The sequence below is a fragment of the Emys orbicularis genome, chromosome 1, assembly GCF_028017835.1.
Source record: "Emys orbicularis isolate rEmyOrb1 chromosome 1, rEmyOrb1.hap1, whole genome shotgun sequence".
NCBI classification, from domain to species: Eukaryota; Metazoa; Chordata; order Testudines; family Emydidae; genus Emys; species Emys orbicularis.
In genome coordinates, this window is record NC_088683.1 from 70,820,185 (window position 1) to 70,843,954 (window position 23,770).

The window sequence follows — 23,770 nt, forward strand, 5'->3', positions numbered from 1 at the left end:
TGGAATTAACACTTTGATGCCCAAACAAAGAAACAGCAAAATTAAGCAATGAAATATTCTATATTCGTATTTGTGCTGCGGTGCAAGTAAACCTATGGCCAAAAGTTTGAGTGGTAATAATGTCATGTGTTTAATTTGATAGGAGTTTTTGATCTGAAAGGTAAAGTGAAAGGAAGTTCATCATTGCTGATTAAAAACAAACACAAAAAATACCTCATGTACTATTCAACCTGAAGTATAAATAAATCTGAGTGTCCACACAAGTCACAATGCCTTATGAAAAGACTCCTGTCAGATGAAATATTTGCAATGATAATGAGAATGCATTTCTTAACAATAGGGGAAAAGAAGAGCTGGTCATTGGAACTTTCGAATGTGATTTTGCTATAACCTGTAACGTGATTTTGTGTGAACTGAGTACTTCTATATTCTCCACTATGTTAAAAAAAAGTTCATAAATGTAAGACAGTTCAGATGGCATAAAAACAAACTTTAGAGATACTGATTGTTCCGTTGTAGGTACTGCTTCTCAAACAGTGCAGGCATACAGAACGCATAATGAAAGTTCTCAAAAATATATATGAAAATATATCTTAATGTACCATTTGAGAAAAGAACAGGAATTGCCAGACAGGATCTAGTCCAGTATCTTGTTGTTGATAGTAGCCAGTACCAGATGTTCCAGAGGAAATTGCAAATTATAAGATAATCTCCCTCACCAGGAAGTTTCTTTCTATCACTTGTCAGTTAGTGGTTGTTTATGTTCTGAAGCATGAGGGTTTACATTCTTTATTTTTTATCCTTTTGCAACTGTGGATGTTCTCATTATTTGTATAAATAGGAATAATAAATGTCTAATCCTTTTAAAAAATCCTACCAAGAATATATTATGTTTGTTTTAATTTTTAAATCACTTTTTGTCAGTCCCTGGCCATTGCTTATTCCAAGGATATTGAGCTAATATTTGTCCATGTCTTTCATTGCCTGCAAAATAAAAAAAGAAAGTCTACTGCTATCCTTAGCCACTAAGAAGGCCTTTGATAAAGTAGTGTGATTTATTTTAAAAACATGATCGAAGATGGGTTTTGGAAGCAGTATGAAGACTTGAATAAATGTATTATGACTTTCCAGCTGCTAGGATAAAAGTCAATGTAGTACACTTCAAAGTATTTCAACTACAAAGAGGAGCCAAACAAATTTTCTTCTGTCTCCATTGTTTGCCCTATTTATGGAGCCCCGGCACAAAAATATGTTAGAATTATAGCATAACCTATTCCAATTAAAATGGAACATGAAATAGTGCTGTATGTCAGCAATGTGATGTTAATGGTTACTAATCTGTACAATCTAGGATTTACATTCTAAAATAGATTACTGAATTCGGTTGTCTATCAATATATATAATTATACTAAATCTGAAATATTAAATACAGGGCTGTAGTAATCTGTAATTAAACAGCTGCAAGATACATTTGAGTTTGTGTGATCTAAACAAATACGGTTCTTAGTAGTCAATACTTTTCCTAGCCAGCTATACGAAATTAATTTTCCTCCCATTATTTTAAAACTGAAAAATGAGTTGGATTGGGAAAAACTATATTTATCTTGGCTTTATGTTGTCAAAAATTAATATCCTATCTCAGGCCCTAACAGTATGGGTATCAAAAAGAACTCAAAGAAATGTAAACAATAATTATTAAATTGTATGTGACAATAAGTTCCCAAGAGTAAAGAAGAAAATTCATATAGACCTAGTTTAGAAGGATGATTGGCAGTACCAAATTCACTAAAATATTATTTGGTGGCTCAATTAAGATCACTGTTAGCCTGGTATCATAGTGCCAGTAAACACTGGGTGAAAATTGAATAACAGAATTTTAAAGATAAATGTAGCATGTTGGGTTTTTTTTAATAACCTAAAACAGTGTTTCCCAAACTTGGGACGCCGCTTGTGTAGGGAAAGCCCCTGGCAGGCCGGGCCGGTTTGTTTACCTGCCCCGTCCGCAAATTCTGCCGATCGCGGCTCCCACTGGGCGCGGTTCGCTGCTCCAGGCCAATGGGAGCTGCTGGAAGCGGCGAGGGTCGAGCCGCCGCTTCCAGCAGCTCCCGTTGGCCTGGAGCAGCGAACCGCGCCCAGTGAGAGCTGCGATCGGCAGAATTTGCGGACGGGGCAGGTAAACAAACCGGCCCGGCCTGCCAGGGGCTTTCCCTACACAAGCGGCGTCCCAAGTTTGGGAAACACTGACCTAAAAGATCAACACACAGAGAACAATCCATGTGTCATGACACTTTGGATCTGGAATTGTATACAGATAAGAGGTAGTCCCTTTCCCTCCCCATTTACACCCATCAAATACAATCCAGAATTTCCACTGGAATTATCTAATCCAGTATATAATATGTGGGATGGAAAAGGGTAACCATCAGACAGCTACTCTATAATGATACAATTATGGAATTTAATCCTATCAGCTCATGGGGAATATTAATATATCAGTTTTGTCTTATTTGCAACTAAAGCACTAATCCCATGTAGAAAGCCTGAATTTCAGGAGACCAGTAATGAGAATAAAAACATTGATTATGGGAAAGACCAACTTGAAGGGCCTGATCTTTGCTTTATATAATGAATTGTTACTGAGGTATCTTGAAAATAAGGAAAATATATACAAAAGGGAGTCTTAAGTGCTGGAAAGGGTATGGAGGGTGCATGTCTGGTGGGGGAGTCCTAAGATACAGCAGATCCCTGGTGTAAATCAGGGTTGTGTTCTTGAAAAGGACCATGGACAGGGTAAATTTGATTTAAATCAAATTGATTTAAATCACTAGTCAGGAAGACTCGATTTAATCAAGGATTTCTACATAAAAGTGCATTCTTCTTGGTTGTTATAACCTTAATACATATTCTTCACAACTCAGAGATAGATGTAGGTTTCATTTTTAGAAGGTACACACTATACATTTTTAAAATGATTTATTTTGAAAACTTTTCAGATTAGTTTTACAGCTATACCAGAAAATGAATGATTGTTTGATTATTTCATTTACCAAAGGTAATTGAAGCAGATATTTATGAAGTCATTGGGTGGTGAACTATTTCCAATTCAACAGGTTAACCATTAATATTTGGAGGATTTTCTTGCCAGGCTGTATTAGGAGGAGAACATCACCAGACAGATATTTAAATTGTTTTATTTAACTAAAACAACAACGTTATGTATTCTGGATTTTTTTTCTTCAGCAGCAAACATATAATATTTTAACAAAACAAGCATATGAATTTTTGAATTTAGTTAAACATTCAGTTTTTTAAAATCAGGCTTGTTTTTGTTAAAATTGTTGTTAACTAAAATAGTTAAATGAAATATTTAAAAAAAAACCCCAAAATTAAATCGCCTGTCAGCCAGGTCAACATGAGAAACTTAAAATATTGGCTTCTGCAGCTAACTCAGTCGTCTTCACCTTCATTTTTCTGTTTGTTCATAATCTGGAAAAGAAAAACAAGCGTTCCTGCTTTTTCAGGTCCCAAATGATTTCTCAATTTTGAATGAATTAGTCCAAAGGAAGAAAATTATTCTTTCTACAACGGCAGAAGAAGTTACTGCTGTTAAAAGTGAGATTATCACTTCAACAGTCTCTGAATCCAAGTGCTTAAGTAACTTCTACCAGTTCACTGGTGTGACTTTCTTTAAAACATCATCAGCAAACATATATTAATTGAATGGTTCACCCTTACCTCTAAAGTTTATTATAGTTGGCATTATCATAGAATAGAATCATAGAATATCAGGGTTGGAAGGGACCTCAGGAGGTCATCTAGTCCAACCCCCTGCCCAAAGCAGGACTAATCCCCAACTAAATCATCCCAGCTTTGTCAAGGCTGACCTTAAAAACCCCTAAGAAAGTAGATTCCACCACCTCCCTAGGTAACCCATTCCAGTGCTTCACCACCCTCTTAGAGGGATGATTGCTGGATGTCCACGTCATAGCCAACTCCTCTTCTTCAGCAGTTAAGGTTTGACCCTGGTACCGAGTATTGAGAATATTTGCAAGAAAATGAGCTGGAGATAGTGCTTGTCCCATTCGTTTTTTTTAATGCTTGTAATTTAACTCTGTCATTGCATACTTCTCTTTTTAAGATCCCCCTCAGTTCCTTCGAAATTTCAACAGCAACAAACAGCTATTTCCCTGCATTTTGTTCAAGGCTACAGAAATAGGCTTCAGGGTACTCAGCATGTGTTCACCATTTCTCTTAAGCCCAATGTTGAGAACTTTGGCTCTGACAGTGCCATCTGTTTTTTCACGATTTTGTTCACAAACTGTCATCAGATTAGGCCATTTCTTGATATAGTGCTCATAACAATCCACTACTGAGTTCCATTGCACGTCTTGTGGGAGAGTTAGCTTGATTCCTTCCACTTTTTTCAGAGCAGCTGCTACAAAATGGTTGTTACAGAAGTATTTTGCAATTTCAACAACATTAGCCTTTATTTCTGGCACACTGAAGTCTTTGGCTAGGAGGTGCATCAAATGAGCACTGCAACCATATGTTATTAGCTTAGGACTCTCTTTGCTCTCTTCTAAAGAATTTCTTCTCATCTTGGATAAATTTGCAGCATTGTCTGTGACCGAGCTGCATACTAGACATTTGAATTTTTTTTCACAGTTTGTTATAGCTTTTACTGCTACTTCTTGTAAGTATTCTGCTGTGTGTGCATTTCCTGATGTACCAATTGTTTCTGTAAGGAAGACATTCCCTTCTTCTGTTGTCACACAAGCATGTACAACAGGATCATTGTGGACATTGCTCCACCCATCAAGACTCAGGTTAACAATTTTACTCTCTAGACCTTTTGCACACTGCTCAATTTCTCTTTCATACACTTTATCCAGCAATTTGCCTGCGACATCTGCTCTGTTGGGTGGACTGTATCCTGGTCTTAATGACTGAACCATGTTAATGAAGTGTGGGTTCTCAATCATACGGAGAGGAGAGTTTGTTGCATAAACAAAACGGGCAAATTTTTCATCAATTACCTCTTTTTGTAATCTGCTTATCGCAAACTTATGTATGGTTGTTTCTGGATGATGGATTTTTTTTTCTTTTTGCTACAGGTGTTATACTGTGGCTATGTGACATACATGATGTGACTGAAACACTATCATTGGCAGATAACTCTGAAACGATAGAAAATGATGGTGATCTTGAAGGTGGATAGTCTTCAGAATCCTGTATGTTGAGGATGGATTCTCCTAAACAAAATAAGTCAAAGCAGTTACTTTATTATTACCATACTGCTCATTTAGTATTACTCAGTGCATTTACTGACACTCAGTACTACTTTAAAGGTGAAATTGTAAAAGAAAGATCTGCCTATTTCAGCTATTTATTTTTTATCACAACTGCATCTAAAATGATAGTACCATAGAGTAACAACTATATTTTTTGGTCAAACATGAGAATTCAAGAATAGTCCAGAAGGAAAATAGGCAGTCCTTGAGAAAGAAGTATGAAATAAAAGTTTACCAACCTGAAGATCCTGCATGTTCAGACATATTCCTTTCATCATCTTCAATGCAGCTTCCTCCTGAGAAGGAACACTTCTCATGATGTTGTTTCCTTCGGGTAACCAGGCCCTGCATTTCTTTGTTGCACTGTTTGCATTTTGCACACATGCCTGTCTTACCCACAGGTAGAGGAACTTCATTAAAATATTCCCAAACTGGGTCTTTTTTACGGCCTGCTGCCATTTCCCTTTCAGTGAGAGAATGGTATGGTAGATCTCAAATCAATGAAGTCTACATTCAGAAAGATCTCAAGACTTCTGGAATATGCTGCTTGAACAGTTTCACTTTTGTTTCTACTGCCTGTCCCTCGCTTCTCACATTTATCTCCAGACTTCTTCTCTTTGTCCAGATCTATTCCGCCCCCAAACAATCTTCTATTCATTGAACGTTTTGAAACTTTGCACTTTTAGAGAGAGGTAAGGGATTGACGCTGTGTACACAAATTTGCAGAGGGACAATAAGGTTGAGGTCTGTTATTTCTCACCTCTATATACTAATTATTTATTTATTTTAAAACATTTTTAGCTGTTAACAAGCATGTTATCTCTGGAGACACAAATCCACAGTTTGAGAACTGCAAAACTAAGCATCTCTGATGATATCTTCTAGACTGAGCACTGAGTCCCATTGGGTAAAGATTAAGCTAAATCTATACAGAAGCTCCTGGAACCCCATAAAATTGGGTCCCTAATCCATGAACTCATTTACAAAACTTTTCTTAAACATTACATGAATATATTGTCTCATACTATAGAATTAGAATTTATAATCCCTATTCCATGATGAGATGTCTTTGAGCTATAATGTATCTTAATTAAAACTATCTTGATAGGTTTTTTCCTCAAAAAGCATTTTATCAAAAAAAATCTGATTTTTTTTAAAAAAAATCATTGATTTTTATCCACCCTGGCCATGGATACCGAAACAATGTATACCGGGGACCCACTGGTACAGCAGTGGCATAGGTAGGAGGGGGACACTTGCGTGGGCGGGCTATGACAGGGGGTAGAGGGGTAGGAGCAATTTGGCCACCTCTTCCCTCCACTAGCTGGCCTTGTGGGAGAGGGAGAGTGATAGATGCTCTGGCCAGGGGCTACCAGAAAAAGGGGGGGGGACCTCGTAAAAATGTGCGTACCCGCTCCGCTCAAGGCTTGCCCCGCTCCACCCGGTGCTTCTGCTGGGGAGCAGGATTGGGGAGCGAGGGCTTGCTCCGCTCCGCCCGGCACTCCAGCGGGGGAGCGGGGTCGGTGCGTGGGGGCTTGTTCTGCTCCGCCTGGTGTTTCAGCCAGGGATGCAGGTCAGGGGCTTGGAAGCCCCCGTGGCCTGACCCACTCGCTGGCAGGAGGGCTGGGCGAGCAGAGCGGGGCAAGCCCCTGACACCGCTCTGCAGCTGAAGCACTGGAGCTGGGCAAGCCCCGTACCCCAACCCCACTCCTTGGCTGAAGCGCCAGGTGGGTGGTGTGGGGCAAGCGCTGGGGTGGGAGCAGGGCTGGGGAGGATGGGGGGTGGGCCTGGATGTTAAGTGGGTGAGCCACGGCCCACCATGGCTACATATATCTGTCACATATCCGTCCCTTGTCAATAGGGGAATGTGTTCTGATTCATGTCGGTCCCGATTGACGTATCTCTCATTTGCAACTTACACAGTACAGTACTGCAAATGATGGATACGCGGATTGGGACCAACGTGAATTGGAACACGTTCCCCTATTGATGAGCGATGGATAGGCGAAACAACGGATAAGGGGGAGACTTATACCGGGGACCCCCCTGTAATGGTATTTTGAAGGAAAATGCTAGAATTTTCAAGATTAGGCCAACCACAAAACCAACAATGATTCTATATATGTAATAGTCCAAAGGAGGTTATTGATTTGGGGAAAAATTCATTGCTAATACAATTAGTGTTTCCAGCCAGATGTGTGATAGCTCATTTTTGGAGAAGGACAGATCCCCAACATTACTGGCATAGACAAATAATAGTATGATTAATCATTGCAGTGGAAGAAATGATAGATTTATATTAAGATCAAGTAGATTTTATAATGTATGGGTTACCACAGGATTTGAAGAAAATAAATTCCTAGATAATAAGAGGTTGATCAAATACAAATGAATGTTTTGAAGATAAATATAGACTATGAATGAATACTTATATAGAAAGTTCATATATATGTTGAGTGGAAAAGTTAAAATTGGCCATTTATTCCTACTACATGTTTTATATCTAGACAATTTCTGATCCATGACCATTATAGGACTTTACTTCCCACTCCATGAATATTTCATTCCCTTAATAATCTTTTTGTACGTGACTATGTCAAAGGCTCTTGGAAGGTCCAACTACATTTATCTGTGTGTTCTCTTTTATCTACTCTTGTGTTGACACATACAAAGAATTTTAGGAGTTTCCAGAGACATAAATTTCCTTTACATAAACCATGTTGGTTTACCTCTGCCACATTATGTTCATCTAGATATTTATAATTCTAATTTTAATTGTTTTAACCAGTCTTCAGGATACTTCATTAAATTGCCAAGATTATTTGTCAACGCAATTTTTAGTTAGGTGAAATGTTTTTCAAAATCATTTGTATTCATTGCATAATGTACTATAAAATATATTGTTAAAACTTCTTCATATAGTTCTAGAGAACCAATCAGAATATAAGGTACTCGAAAGATTTCTGTGTATTAGTTTATTTATTCAAATGTAGTCCTGCCATCTCTGCATAAAAGTAATAAAATAATATAAAGCCTAGAAAACTTAAATTTTCAAAGTATTATTTGTATGTCTTTACTTGAAGTTAGGAAGAAAAAGATCCCATAATGTCATTCGTCCATTAGTGACTTTATGTATTTGCTGTAAAATCATAATTACATCATCCATTCTACCAAAATTAAAATCAGGCTTCAGTTAGTTTTGCATTTTGAATTTTAATTTTCACTGTCTGTAATTCCCTTTTAGAAATTTAAAAATAATGTCATTTCCCTGCAGTTTGGTTCTTTTTCTGATTGGTAAAGTTTTTATTACTAATCTGAATACTTTCTCTTTATGTGGATTAATTTATGTGAATGCTAAACAAAAGGAAAAAGGAACTCTATGATGGTCCATTTCAATGTGGTGCTCTGAAAGAGAGTTAAAGTATTTCTCTTCTGAATTGTAAAAGGGGTGAGGAAAATAAAGCAGGTCTGATTTGTTCGTTCAGAATGTAAATACATATTAGTAAAGATTGCTATTCTGACCATTTTCTATCCTTCAGAAGGCCAGTATGTAACATTTTATTTAATACTTATTTTAACTCCTCAGGTACTTTACGGCCTATTTCTCCATGGCGTTGGCTTTTTTCAGTTGTGGTTCCACTAATGATTGCTTCACGAGGCTTTAAGAAAAAGAGCCTGGATCACAGTGGAGCTTTAGGGGGTATGTATTTTCTGGGAATATTAAGTGAACTATTTTAATATATAAACTAATGTGCCTTTCTTAATTTTTGCATTTCTGTGCACTTTTAAGGGCTTCCTACTCTCAATTCAATAATAATGTTAACATATAAGTGTAGGGTGACCAGATCGCAAGAGTGAAATATCAGGACACGTTGGGCGAGCGGGGCGGGGGGAGGGGAGAGGACAGCAATGACAGACACAGGTGCACAGAGCCATGAGAGGGGGCCCTAGGAAGCTGCGAGAGGGGTTGTACGGCCCCTGCTGCAGCCCGCACCACAAGCCACAGGGCAAGGACACCTATTGAATTCAATGAGAATTTTGCATGTGAATTGATGTACCTAGTTCTGAGATTATAAAGCCAGAAGGGATCCGGTGATCACCTGGTCTCACTGCCTGTATAGCACAGACATAGAACTTTCCCAAAATAATTCCTAGAAGATAGCTTTTAGAAAAAGCTTTTAGAAAAACACCGTGACCCTTAGTATATTGTTAATCGTTAATTACTCTCACCATTGAAAAGATATGCCTTCTATCCAGTCTGAATTTGTCTAGCTGCAACTTCAAACCGTTGGCTCATGCTCTACCTTTCTCTGCTAGACTGAAGTGCCCATTATTAACTATTTATTCCCCATGTAGATACTTACAGTCTATAACCAAGTCACTTCTTAACCTTCTTTTTGTTAAGCTAAATAGATTGAGGTCCTTGAGTCGATCACTATAAGGCATGTTTTATAATCCTTTAATCAGTCTTGTGACTCTTCTCTGAACACTCTCCAATTTATCAATATCCTTCTTAAATTGTGCACTCCAGAACTGGACACAGTATTCCAGCAGTGGTTGCACCAGTGCCAAATACAGAGATAAAATAACCTCTCTACTCCTGCTTGAGATTCCCCTATTTAGGCATCTGGTCACCCTATTTCTGTATGCATTTCCCCAGGTTTTTTTGTAAAAATCAAAACTGAACTGCCCCAGAAATTCTGTCATGTGGAATCATCGTGAAACTCGCCTGGCTCCAACCCTGCCGATGAACCTTTAGATCCACTGCACAGACTTCTGCCACTTGAGCTAATGGAGTAAGTGATGGCAGAGGCAGTAGGTTGTCATCCTATATGTGATAGATCAGCTCTATAGGGGGATGAGACACTTTTTTTGCCACTGGGTTTCACAGATATCTGCTGACAGAAGAGGAACTGTGAAACTCAGGAATCCTGGGTCTATTCCAGGCTCCTGAATGGAGTGGTCTCTAGTAGTCAAAGACCCTTCTTCCCCATCCCCTCCAGTCTATGTCTATCCTATTGCTGTCTAACCCGCCCCAGCTCCTCATCTGATTTCAACTGCCCCCCACTACCGCTCTGGATTCCTTGTCCCAGTTTCCTGGTCCTGTCTCACTCTCCTCTCTCCCCGCCCCCATCCCTCAGATGGGATGTTCGTTCCAGACTGGCAAAATTATAAGGCTTCCCAACATTTCAACACTTCCCTTTCTAAATTTTCGGTTGCTTAACTATAGGCTAGCTCTGCCTACAACAAAGCACATTCAGAACCTCTGATTAAAGGGATTATAAGTGTAGCAACCTCCATCATAGCTAGTCACCAAAGATTGAACCCGAGCCATCCAGACTTTAAAAGCATGAGCTTCTACTACCTGAGTTCAAGATATAACTCCCTTAGCTGGTAGCTATACAGTTATCCTCTAAAAATCCACCAGAGGAGGGCACAAAACACAGGTTGGACAGTGAATTACAAAAGTGCCAAATATTATTATTAGACCTGCAATACTTTTCACAATGAACATCAGCGGGGGATAAACTGGGAGTTTAAGAATATTTGGAAAACAATTTTAGAATAACATTCAGTGCTGTGGTTTAAAAGAAAAAAAAAACTGTTAAAACTCATAACTTAGCAGTATTCAGTGTTTGAAAAAAAACAACTTCTAGGAGCTATGGGATACAAGTTAAGAACATTGAAACAGGAAGATGTTATGCTTAGTTACCACTTGGGCAAGGCAGCATGCTATGTAATACTTGCAAGATTTCACTGTAATGTTTTACAATATATAGCAGCGCAATGCTGATTCCATTGATATTGTTGAGCAATTCATGCTGATTTTATTTCAGCCCACATCTTAATAGTTTTGAATACAAGATCACAATTTTCAGCTCAGTTGGTCTGAACATGCAGAGCTTTAAAACTGCTATGCTCCAAACTGTATATTAACTACAGTTTTATAAACCTGCATGTCAGAGAACTGTGTGCCACTACTACTAGACAGTGGCACAAGGCAATTCAGTGTGAATCACAGAAATGTAGGACTGGAAGAGACATCAACAGGTCATCTAGTCAAATCCCTGCACTGAGGCAGGACTGAGTAATAACAACACTAGACCATCCTTGACAGGTGTTTGTCTAACCTCTTAAAAAACTCCAATGACTGCTATTCCATAACGTCTCTAGGTAATTTGTCCAGTGCTTAACTACCTTTACAGTTAGGAAGTTTTTCCTAATGTCTAACCTAAATCTCCCTTGCTACAATTTAAGCCTATTGCTTCTTTTTCCTGCATGTCCTGAGTGGGACGGGGGTGGGTCCAGGCAGTGGTATTGGAGGGAGGGAGGTCGAGGAAGTCGGTGGGTGTGTGGGGATGGACCAGGGGAAGCAGGGTGGAGGAACTGAGGGGGACAGGACTGGGGGAGTTTGGGGGGGGGCTGAGGGGGATGGGACAGGACTGGGATGGGGGGAGTAGGGTAGGGGCTATGGGGAGCATGAATGGGACAGGATAGAGAGAGCTGTGTAGAGTGGGGTGGGGCAGGGGAGACAATGGGGCTGGGCTGGGGAGGGTTGGGGAGAGGGACAGGGTCTGGAGGGGATGAGACAGGGGAGCAGGACTGGAATGGGGGGAAGTTGAGGGGGTGGGACAGCAGGAGGAGCGATGGGGGTGGGATGATGGGAGAGGCTGAAGAAGAGATTTGGGGTAGGGCAAGGCTGAGGGCAGTGGGTTGGGGGGAGCAGGGGGACTGTGGGGGAGGCTGTTGGAACGGGGGCAGGGACTGAGGGCAGTGGGTTCAGGGTGGGAGGTACAGGGGGGACTGCGGGGGAGGCTGAGGGAACAGTGGGTCGGGTCTACACTGGCACCTCTCAGCATTGCTGTGCCGGGCGGCAGACCTGCACCAGCGCTACCCTGGCGATGGAAGAGTCCTCAGTGGAAATGCAGACTTCATGACACAGACCCTCCTCGTCACTTCAAACCTGGTGCTGCTCTGGTCAGTTGCTTGACTCTTGTCACTTTCAAACCCATGCAGGGTATCTGGCTCTTTTTCAGTTCTCAGGTTAAGAAAAGCCTCTGCATTTTGTGAGGGCTTCAGCATTCACTTTCCTACTTAACAAACTGTCTGCCTGACACATTGCTCCCAGGGCATTCATCTTTATTCATTATCGGCAGGTCCATCAGATTAACGAGCAACACAGGGGGAAGCAACACAATGGTGTCAAGGATTTTTAATTTTTCAAACCACTTTGGCCTCAACAGCAAATCTGGACAGAGCAGATGGGTGTCAGGATGGGTTTGGGTATTTATTTATTTATTTATTTATTTAAGTGAAAATGTTTGGGTCTGAGCAAAGCCTGCAAACTTCCCTTTGGAAACCTCTGCTGATCTTTTGCCCCAGGGGCTAACGACAGCCTGGAATTCGGGACAGATTTCCACATCCATGCAGGGTGAGATGATCGGGGGGAGGGGAGGGACTGTGGAGGAGGCAGAGGGAACAGGGTCAGGGGGGCTGAGGGAGGTGGATTGAGGGTGGGGACACAGGGGGGACTGCGGGGGAGGCTGAGGGAACAGGGTCAGGGTGGGGGCTGCGGGCAGTGCTTACCTGGAGCGGCTCCCAGGAAGCATCCAGCAGGCAGGTCCCTCCCAGTCCCTCTGGCCCCTTCCTAGGGTCGGGTCGAGGGGAGGGGGGCAGAGGGGGGCTGCCTGCTGCCGGAGTCTACAAGCCCCGCCCCGCTGCAGCACGCAGCAGAGTGAGACCTCCTGCTAACTCTCTGTGTGCCCGGGGCAGGGCTGCGCTCTGCAGGCTCCTGCCGGCCGGGCGGCGGGCCCCGTGGGCTGGCGCCGCCGCGCCGGGAGCTCAGCTGCGTGCTGCCCCAGGGCCCAGGGAGGAAAGGTGAATGGTGCTGGCAGCGTCGGCTTGCCGCGGTCCCCCTCATATAGGGTGACCAGACGTCCCGACCAATGTAAGGTCGGGACGTGGGACAAGTCCCCTAAAATCGGGACTGTCCCGATAATATCGGGACGTCTGGTCACCCTATATAAGTGTAAGCATACAGTATCTGTCATGGCTTCATGTTGTTTAGTGTTGAATGTCATTTATACTTGTTTAAGCAAGTAGTTTATGCTACTGTAACTACAAATCACTGTTAATATTGCCAATAAGACTTACTTAAATATATAAAATTATTTTAAGTTTCAGTACAATATATAAATTAATCTGTTTTTAGATATAAAATCCACTACAATAATGGCAATGAGACATGAGATAACATACACCATCTTACTCTGCAGTATCTGTAGTCTTTGTGGAGAGACTGATGGTTGCAGTCTCTTTCCATCCATGCATAGCCAGAAGAGTGAAAAGAGTATGGGGAAGGAGGCTGCTGGAAAGCAATTCCCTCAATCTGAGACATAGAGGGAGCCTATCTGCTTGATTCTTCAGTTTATGTGGTACAGACCCAGACTGTTCTCTGTGATTCCCTTTGCTGAAGGATGGGCAGTGCTCCTTTCTTGCCTCCCAAAAATAAAAAGGAAATTAATGATCTGTTCAAGCCTGCTTTTCTTGACTAGATGGAGAAACACCAAGGTACAGTAGAGCAGCATTACCAAACTCTGATACTTGTAACTGTGGTGCTAGTCCATTTCATGAAGCACAGGGCAGAAATGAGGATCAGTGTCGGGGAGAAGGGTAAAAGAGCACAACCCCAAATCTTCCCCTCTTTTATATCACACTGCAAATATGGTACTTCATCTGCAGGTAAAATGGCAGGCAACACCTTGAAAGCCACCAACTTCACTTTTCTTCTCCCTTTGTAACCCCTACTGTAACCAGCTGGAGGAGTAGCTCACTTGTATAGAGAATCAGGGCAAGCTTCTCTACTGCAGTGACATTGAGCTAGCTGAGCCTCAGGTGGCACCAGTTGTCTTCTTTTACTAGCAGAATGTGGCTTCGGATGAGCAGTTGAGTAAGTAGGGGAAATCCGAAGTAAATAGTCAGTAGAAGAAAAGTCAAAACTAACATGTGAAAAAGCAATAAAGAGAAGGATGGCAAAAAGGAAATAATAGACAGAAAAGAAAAAGCAAGAGAGAAAATGAACAGAAAAAAGGAGAGAGATTAGCAACTGTCAGGACATGATATGAATGGATGGGGGGAATGCCCAACCTGTCAAATAATCCAAAGAGGTGGCTCTATTTAAAAAAAAAAACAAAGGAATCCAAGTCATGAAAAGATGTGTTTAAGGTCAGCATTCAAATAGTAGTGGCTGGAAACATAACAATAGCTCTCTGTCTGCTTTCTGCCTAGAAACAATAAAATACTCCAGGCAGGGTATATCCAGGGATTTTCACTTAGATGTCATTTGGCCTCATCTTATTGTTTAATTTTCTTTGTATCTTGCATAGATGAGTGTTACTGTTTCCTGGCAATATCAGATGGCTGTTTCAGAAACCATATACTGTCCAGATACTTAGTGGACTATTCAGGAATGTTAAAGGAAAACATCAAAGCAAAAAAGGCCAAAAAAAAATTTCAGTCTAAATGGTTGGCTCTTTTTAAATTGTGTAGACAGTTTTCAGGTACTACAGTAATGATCTAGCTAATTGCACTGTCATTTTATTTTAGGTTTATCATGAAAGAGTAATTGATAATTTTTGAGACTCCAAAATAATTTCCTGTTAATTGTTTTAAAAAGATGATTGCGTGAACTAAACTTGCTTGATTTACCCCCCCCCCTTTTTTTTTTTCAGGGTTAGTGGTTGGATTTATCCTAACAATTGCAAATTACAGCTTCTTCACTGCTTTGCTCATGTTTTTTGTTACTTCTTCAAAACTTACTAAGTGGAAAGAAGATGTGAAGAAGCATATAGATTCAGAATTCAAACAAGGTAAACACTAAGAATTATACTGTCAGATAATCTGTAAAGAATAGATACTGTATCTTACCTGATACTTTTGAAAGTTAGAGATATTATGTAGTAGTACACAGAATAGAGAACACTGTAAAGCGTTCTTATCCTCTTTATCCCCATTCTGGACTAGTTGCAATGTGCTTGCTAGTGGTTCATTTAATAGTAATAAACTAAAAGTAGTGATTGTGACTCGAGACTTTCATGTTGTTTTTTGAGTTTGTGTGGGTTTGTTTGGGTTTTTTTGCGCTTTTTAATTTGCTTTTGCTACTGTATGATGTGGCTGAATGTCAAGTTTCTCTGCTACAGTGAAAATATTCAAATATTTTTGTTTGTTTTTACTCGAGGTGGGCAGAGGAATTGGGTGCAAGTATTCTGTAATGGTGGTGTCCCTACGGAGCTGGCTCTGCTATATATGATAGAAAATGGACCAGGTGAAATTCCAATAGACTTTTCCAAGCAGTACACTGCATCATGGATGTGTTTATCCCTTTTGGGAGCTTTGGCCTGCTCTGCTGGAGATACATGGGCTTCAGAGATTGGCAGTGTCTGGAGTAAAAGTGAGCCAAGGTTAATAACAACATGGGAAAAGGTTCCAGTAGGTAAGGGCTTACTGATTTACACATTCTTGTCTTAATACTGTGTCATTTCTGTCTGGGACCCTTAATATAATCATATCCATAAAAAGAATAAATCAAATTCTGCTAGCATTGTGAAGTTTTGAGTGGTAAATATTAGTACTTTGACATAGTATTTACCACATTCTGTTTGTCATGGGCTGTAAATAAAAAAATAGCTTGGAGAGAGAGAGAGAGAAAAATTCAAAAGCACCTTTTGGTTTGGTTCAAACTGAAACAGTCTTTTTCTTGCCAAAATGGGGAGAAAAAAAAATTCATTTTGGGTTGAACAAAACATTTTGTTTGACCCAAAACAAATCTTATCATTTTCAGGTGTTTTTAACCCTCTTTATTTAAAAAAAAAATCTAAAGTATGAAACCAAAGAGTCAAAATAAAATGTATTAAAATGTTTTGTTTTTTGAAATGGTGTGAAATAAACTGTTTTGACGTTTTAAAAAAAAATTCTGACTTTTTCATCCAAAATAGTGGTTCCCAAACTTTAACAACCTGTGAACCCCTTTCACTAAAATGTCAAGTCTCATGAAGACATGAGACAAGACTCCTATGTTTCATCAAGTAGTATCAGATGTGAAACAGCATGAAGGTATTTAAGAAGCCAACTCAAAGAGTTCCTTCTACACAAGCATTCAGGTCTTGAGCAGTCCAGGCAAACAACACACGTTACAACAAAGCTTAAACTTGTCTTCATAATAATTTTAAAAACAATACTAGCTGCCTGTTTAATTTTAAAAACAACAAAAAATATCCACCTCTCTTTCCATTTCTTATAAGAAGTCTTGAAGTTTAAATCTCCCCAGTGTGATAGATAAACTTGCTTTGATCTGGTTAGCTCTTGGAAGTCTGGGGGCTCCAGGCTGCTGGCCTCGTGCTGCCTGGGGTTCCTGGGGACAGCTCTGTTCGCCATTAGGGAATTTTTTCCCGAGAACCCCCTGTAACATTTCGTGAACCCCCAGGGGTTCACAAACCCCAGTTTGGGAACCACTGAACCAAAACTATTCACCAAATTTGACCTGATTTTATGAATAGTTTGTGACCTGAAAAATGCATTTTTTGACAGATTTACTACTATGAAAAAACTTCACGTAGCTACAGTTAGATAGCATCCTGTGAGATAAAACCCTTACAGAATTCTGAGACTGCTTGTTTTTACTACCATTAGTATGTTCAGATTGCAGTAGATGTAGTTTAAAGAATGGTAACTGTCATCTGACTTGCTTTAAAAAAGGGGAAGTGAAAAGCTTTTTAAAATCAAGCTAGATAAGATTTCTAATCAGTAGCAGAATGTGTGTTTTAAATGTAAAGATTACAAAAATGCACTTTTAAACCAAATAGTCAATTCATTTCCTGCTTTGCTGTCTTACCACTCCTTGTCTCCATTAATTGATGACATTGCTAACTCTTAAACAATTCATAGTATTGAGTTTTTTTGAAGCAAAGAAATCTGGATCCCTAAATTTGAGAGTTGGTGATTGTAATATTGTAAGTTGATTTCTAAATTGTGTGAGGACAGTAGTTTGCCTCATATATTTTTCACCATAAATGCTTACTGGGTTCCTTTTGAGTAAGTAGTTAAACGTGTTGCTTTTTTAGATAATTCTTTTAAATATCTTTTGGGCAAAACATATCTTGATGAACTACTTCTGAAAGTTTGAATGGTAGATACTCTGGCTGAATAGAGTTACGTGTACAGGTTGGGAGGATATCTTTATCTTCCTCCCAGTCTACCCCTAAAATTGAAGTGTATAAGTAATACTGAAACTTTGTGAAAGTTTCTGGATTAATAGCCATGGAGACTGAAGTTATCTGATTACTGAAGTGGTAGTTCATAGGCAGCAACTTTGCAGGGTAAGCTTCCCAGCACAGTGCCAGTCAGGAAGGATCAGCTCTTGCCTTGTCTACAGTAGCCTTTTTTCTCTAAAATTTCCCACCACTGCTAACACTGGTTGTAGCTCCATCAGCAGTAACAACAGTGAGAGCATCAGTGTAGACAATCTGTTGGTTGCTACTGGAAATTTCAGAGAAACAAAGGCTAGTGTAACAGAGCCTCTGGGAGTGAGAAGGTAGTTCTGTCTTTACTGTCAAGTAAACCATTAAAGCCAATTAATACATCTTCCGAAATGGTTTATAACTCAACTCCGTTTTTCTTTGATTTAGGTACTAATGGAGGTGTTACGTTAGTGGGCCTAATTTCAAGTCTCATTGGTGGCATGCTAGTAGGTGTGGCTTACTTCATTACTCAGCTTGTTTTTGTGAGTGATCTGGATATATCTGCTCCACAGTGGCCACTCGTTGTGTTTGGCGCAATGGCTGGTTTACTGGGATCAATTATTGATTCATATTTAGGAGCTACAATGCAATACACCGGTAAGAAATGTTCTGCTTATTTTTCTGCTTAACTTAAAAGCTCCCTTTTAACTCTAGAGAGGCTGGGGAAGTGGTTTTGAAAATAGGGAAAGAATGGAGGGATTACTACAGTGGTCAAAGAAAGGTAAATAGAATAGTTGAGATCAGAAAGAAGATAGGAGAAAAGGCAATTTATCTTTACCCTTATCCTCTGCCATCTTCGTTCTTCTCCCCACTTTTTGATTTTGGCATTTCAAAATTTTCTGAGGCTGCTATCATCTTTGAGTCATTAAAATGGTTATGAAATGGTATGACAAGGGGAAAAATTGTGGTATTTTTTTTATCAGGCCTTGCTTGAATATGTCAGATCCTAGTAGTGCACACTGGCTTGTGCACACTGGCTTTGTGTACTTTTTTTCTTACTTGTTCCACTGAATTGCTATCAAACCAAAGTGTGTGTAATATTATATGACAATACTTTCCTTTTACTTTCTATTATCCTATCACAAACATAGTAAAGTTAAGGCCAAATTGTCCCACCTTACCACGTGGAGTAATGCGTTACTTTGCAAATAGTCACCTTGATTGGAATGAAAGTAGTTGTAGAGTCAGGTACTACTTGTGGTGATTACGGGAGGCAGAATCTGGCACTTGTGCAGTGCATTTGGGTTTTGATTGCGGCTTTCACTAAAGATGTTTATATGGGGAGCAGAAGGTCTTTTTCTTTGTTTTTCTTGGGTTTGGCAAGTTATCTAGAAAATAAACATGAGGCTTGGCTTTTTGTAGCACGTATTAAGTAAAAGTTAGGCTACCCCAGCGTGAAGTTAGTGCCTCTGTAGCCTCATCCTGTTCACCGCTGAACTCTGGCTTTGGCCTAAGTTTAGTAAGAGATTGGAAGGCAACAACACTGCCAGCTATTTGCTTCCCAAACAGGCTTTAAAAAAAAATGTTGTCTTTGGTGTGTTTGCAGGCATCTCTTTACAATAAAACAGAAGTTCAAGGTGAATATTCTTATCTTTTAACATGCTGGGCATTAGGAGATACTCAAAAGCTACGAGAGAAATACTGGCATATATTGGTCTGGCCGGCTTTGAGGTGCTTCCTCCTCCCTTCGTTCCCCACACAAACACCTCATTTGCCAGTTTTCTAGAAATGTACATTTCTCCTGGAACACAAAATAGTGGAGTGGCAAGGCGCGCACTGGGATAGCTAATGAAAAACCGTGTTAAAATGCTGCTAATACAAAGGTAGAGTAAGAACAACAACATAAGAACAACATAGAGTAGAGAGTAGCTAGGTTAGTGGAGGGAAAGCCATGCAGCTAGCTAGTAAATACTGTTGTTTTGGAAGTGGAGATGTTAGTGAGTGCTATTTCAGCATTTAAGACAGTGGTGCCCAAACTTCCTGTTGTGTCCGCCCCTTACCAGTAATGGAATCTGTCTGTGCCTCCCCTTTCATTACTGCAGAGTTGGCTCAACAGAGGAGCTTGGGCTGAAGGCAAAACTGTGTATGGGGGAAGAAGAGCTGGGGCTAGAAGCGGAGCTGGCCGGGGGGCAGAGAGGGAATGAGGGCAGAGTTGAGCTGGGGCCAGGGCCAGAGCCGTAGCTGCAGCCAGAGCGGGGCTGGAGCTGGGCAGTGTTCTCTCTCCACCCCTCCCCCCTTGTGGGGGCCGTCTGGGGTCTCCCTGCGTGCCTCCCCAAATGTTCCTCCACTGATCTAAGAGGAGTAGACTTGCCATCAGAGTAACCATTTTCTTTACACCGTTTATCATTGAAAACTAATTCTTTTTGACAGACATACTTTGTTTCTAACCATTTGTTTGTTTAACAGCATCATTCATATCAGAACTCTTTAGTTTTTTGTTCTTGATTAGCCCTATTATTAGCTTCTTATTATAGGACTGCATATGTAGATTTCATAGAAATAGTAACTACATTTTTAAAAAAGCTTCTCACTGACAGTAATTAAAAGTATAGAATCTAGATTCCCTTCTTTGAGGCTATTAGTGTTAGTTTAGAATAATAGTTTAACTTTATTGGCTAGTTAATTGTCCTTTTTATATATGTTTGACTCAACAGCCATATACTAAGCACTTGTAGGCAGTCATGTACATTTGAGGTCTTGGTACTAGTGGGTTTCCTCTCAACTATGATAGTATTGTAAATTTATCTTTTATTTACTTCTTTCCCCAGGTTTTGACAAGCGTATTGGCATGGTTGTCAACTACGAAACAAAAGACTCCAAGCACATATCTGGAAAACCTATACTGGACAACAATGCAGTGAACCTCTTTTCTTCTGTAGTCATTGCTTTGTTACTTCCTGGTGTGGCATGGGGTTTCTGGCCAAGAGGGTGAAACTTCTTAAGTCTTTTAATACATAGTTCAAATACACTTAATATGAATCAAAGGTTTCTCCCCAAAACACTGTTTTTAGCTTGTTTGAGGGAGTCCTCTGCATCCTTTTCAGAGCCAGAAGGATTCACTATCTTAACTTCCTTAGGCTGTAAGTTTTATGGGCAGCCACCATCTTTCTGGAGAAAGAGGACCAGATGAGGCTCTGTTAATAACCTGTCAGTGCTACTCCTTAATTGGACACAGATTGCTACTTTGTAACATGAAGCACTTCATTTTCACTTCTGGAGCTGAATGGTTGGCCTCCAAATCATTTCCAACACCTGGCAGAAGAAAGAGTGAAAGAATACAACTAGAAATCTAACCTGGGTCTGCCATACAACTACTATTAACACTGTTCACCAAGCCACAAACAAAGTACTATATATTTTCTGTAATGTAGATCATAGTAGTATCGATGAAATCACTGAATTCTAGTTTAGTATACATTTCCCATTGTCTGCTCAATATTATAGGTTTTATAGAGGTGTATTGAAGTCTTTAAAAAAAAATTGTACTTTAATAAGCATAGTTGCCTATTCCATGTTGTATTACTTTTTTGCCATGCTTTTGACGATGGGTAAAAAAAAGTAATGCTATAACATAATGTCTCAGGCATATGACTAAATTTAAAATCAAAACTATCCTTTTTCCAATAAGCAAAACAAGAATATAAAGCTTATATAAGCAGCATCATAAGGTACTTCTTAGATTAAGTTATTGATATTAAAGTAAAGATTACATTTTTTTTTAATTCAAAATCAACTGGTTAGAAAAGATGTAACTTGTTCTGTAACTGTGGAATTACTCTTTAATAATCGGAGTTTAATAGCACGTTCACCAAGTTGTGGTCTTCATGTTCTTTCTCAGTAACACTACTTTTTTGCTTTACAAATTACTGCTCACTGGAGCTGTCAAGGTGTTGGGTCCTTTATTGTTGATAAACTATTACAGGGTTTTCACTTTTGTCATTAAATGACAGGCTAAAATGTTTTTCAGTTAACAATTTAGTATTTATTGTATAGAATCAGATCCTGCAACTGGGTTGCATGCGTGGATCCTTTTGGCCATATAGAGATCATCCACCTGGATCCATTTGCAGGATATGACTCATAATGTGTGCATCAAAAAAAGTTTCTTCCAATCTGAGAGCGATTACCAGTTCCAGGGATATTCCCAGTTTTAAGTATAGGAGACTTGGCAGAATCTTTGAAAAGAGAATAAACTAAGTGTGACCACTGCATCCTAATGTTCTTGTTGAAAAGCACTGTAACATGAAAGGCATAGATGCCCTTACTGATTAATTATATTTAATTTAACTGTAAATAAATCAGTTTTTCTTTATGATATAGTTAGGATTTTGTGCTAACACATTTTTGATTTTGTTAATGCCACTAGACATTAGAGGAAGGCTCTTAGAAAGAAAAAAGTAGATGATGGTGAGTTCGGTAAGAAAGTGAAAACATACAAATACTTTGAGAGGGTTTAGCTTTTAATTTAAATATTTGTATTGTCTGCAGGAATCAAAGGTATCTTTTCAGGGATTAAGGACGCTTTTAGCCAAGTTTCCATTGTAATCTAATGTGGATCCCAAGACTAAAACACCACACAACACTGAACATATATCCATAACATATTTAAAAAAAAAAAACACTTTGCGTAGCAGTATGAAATGCCTTCATTGCTGTTAAATTAAATTGTAAACAAGCAATTTTGCACTTAGCAGATAAGGGTGAGATTTTCAAAAGTGTAGAGTATTGGCTTACCTCCGTCAGTGAGAGCAGAGTTAGGCCAACACTGAGTGCTTTTGAATTTCCCACCATTAAATTTCTAGTGTACAGAATCGTATTTAAAGAATGATTCTCGCCTTTTCTGTAGCATTAGTTTTATTAAATAATATCCGTTCTGGACAGGATACAATTACACTGGACAAGATATTATTAAATTGAACAGAACATAGTAGTGCAGATTATGTTGCCTTTGATTTTTGTATTTTACACAATAGCTGTGCAGAAAGTGTAGCCCTTATGAGAGGAGGAGGAGAAATATAGGGAAACTGTATGTGACTTAGTGCCTGTAAACCAGTGCATGTCACTAAGTGTAGTTATTGGGACCAGAAAGAAGCCGATGGAATGTTAACACTTGAGATCATTAGAAGGTGTCTGGATAGGCACAGAGAAAATAGATGAAAGTAAAAGGGCGGGTGATAAAAGGGAAGGAGGCAAAATAAGCAGAGTAAGATATTAATAGAAATGAATTGAGCGCACATAGTGTTTTTCCATAGTAAGCAATTACATTACACTTTGTTTTAAATATTTGAATATTTGTTTTGCCTCAATGCCTGTATGTGGATTAGTATTTGAGATTAATCTGTGCCTGTAAATTAAAATTTGACATTTACCTGGCACTAATTTATTTTTTCTTACTGAAACAGCATGAAAATTCACAAATCACCTCTCCAATACTTTGATCAGATTTCCTTAAACTGAAAAATTCCAGTTGGAGGTCAGTTGAGCCTTATCTGTATAGTTTTTATAGATTGTGTATGTTCAAGAAAATGACTATTTTTCACTATAAATATGAAGTAGTTTTTCTTAATAAACACACAATGCAATTGGTTTTTGTGTGTTAAATCTTGTCTCTGGCTGAAAAAACTTTCACTTGGTCTGGTATCTCAATCTGAAGCATTTTTAAGGATACAACAATGCAATCATTTATTTACAGAATACAGCTTTATAATTGTACTAATTTACTAAGTGTCATAAATGAGCATTGTTTGTGCCTGAGAGATCCACCGTAGTTAAGTGTGTGAGCACTTCACTGAGACATGGTTAGCTAAAACCACTAAATAAGGGATGTCAAACAATCTGGGGAGATGGCCCAATTACATGTTAAAATGTGGCCCAGGGCTTTGATTTTTAAATTATTACTCTGAGTCCAGATAATCCATTGAACAGCTATAAAAGGTAGAATATGGTTTTAGTGATGCATGGCCCTTTCTGGATCACTACTACTTCTGCCTTTTGTTTGGCAATTTCTGCATGCAGTTAATTGGTGTGTATGAACAGTTGTTAACTGTGTATGCAAATTGCACACCTACATTATTTTCAAATCTGATTCCTAAATATCCATTATTGGCTTCATAGTGAACACTGGGAGATGAATGGGAGAGTTCTCACCTATCTGCTGTTTAGGATAGGACTACACTAATTCA

The 23,770-nt window shown here is 39.4% G+C and overlaps 1 protein-coding gene across 1 annotated transcript in view; it reads left to right on the forward strand.

The window, feature by feature from the left end:
* TMEM19 (transmembrane protein 19) overlaps window positions 1–23,166 on the forward strand; it is a 29,300-nt gene extending 6,134 nt beyond the window's left edge. Inside the window, exons 2-6 of the mRNA XM_065415851.1 lie at window positions 8,879–8,992; window positions 15,024–15,161; window positions 15,530–15,784; window positions 17,976–18,185; window positions 20,357–23,166. Coding sequence (XP_065271923.1) covers window positions 8,879–8,992; window positions 15,024–15,161; window positions 15,530–15,784; window positions 17,976–18,185; window positions 20,357–20,520 — 881 coding nt within the window. The 3' untranslated portion in view covers window positions 20,521–23,166. The remainder of the gene's footprint in view (window positions 1–8,878; window positions 8,993–15,023; window positions 15,162–15,529; window positions 15,785–17,975; window positions 18,186–20,356) is intronic.
* Window positions 23,167–23,770: the final 604 nt, after the last annotated feature.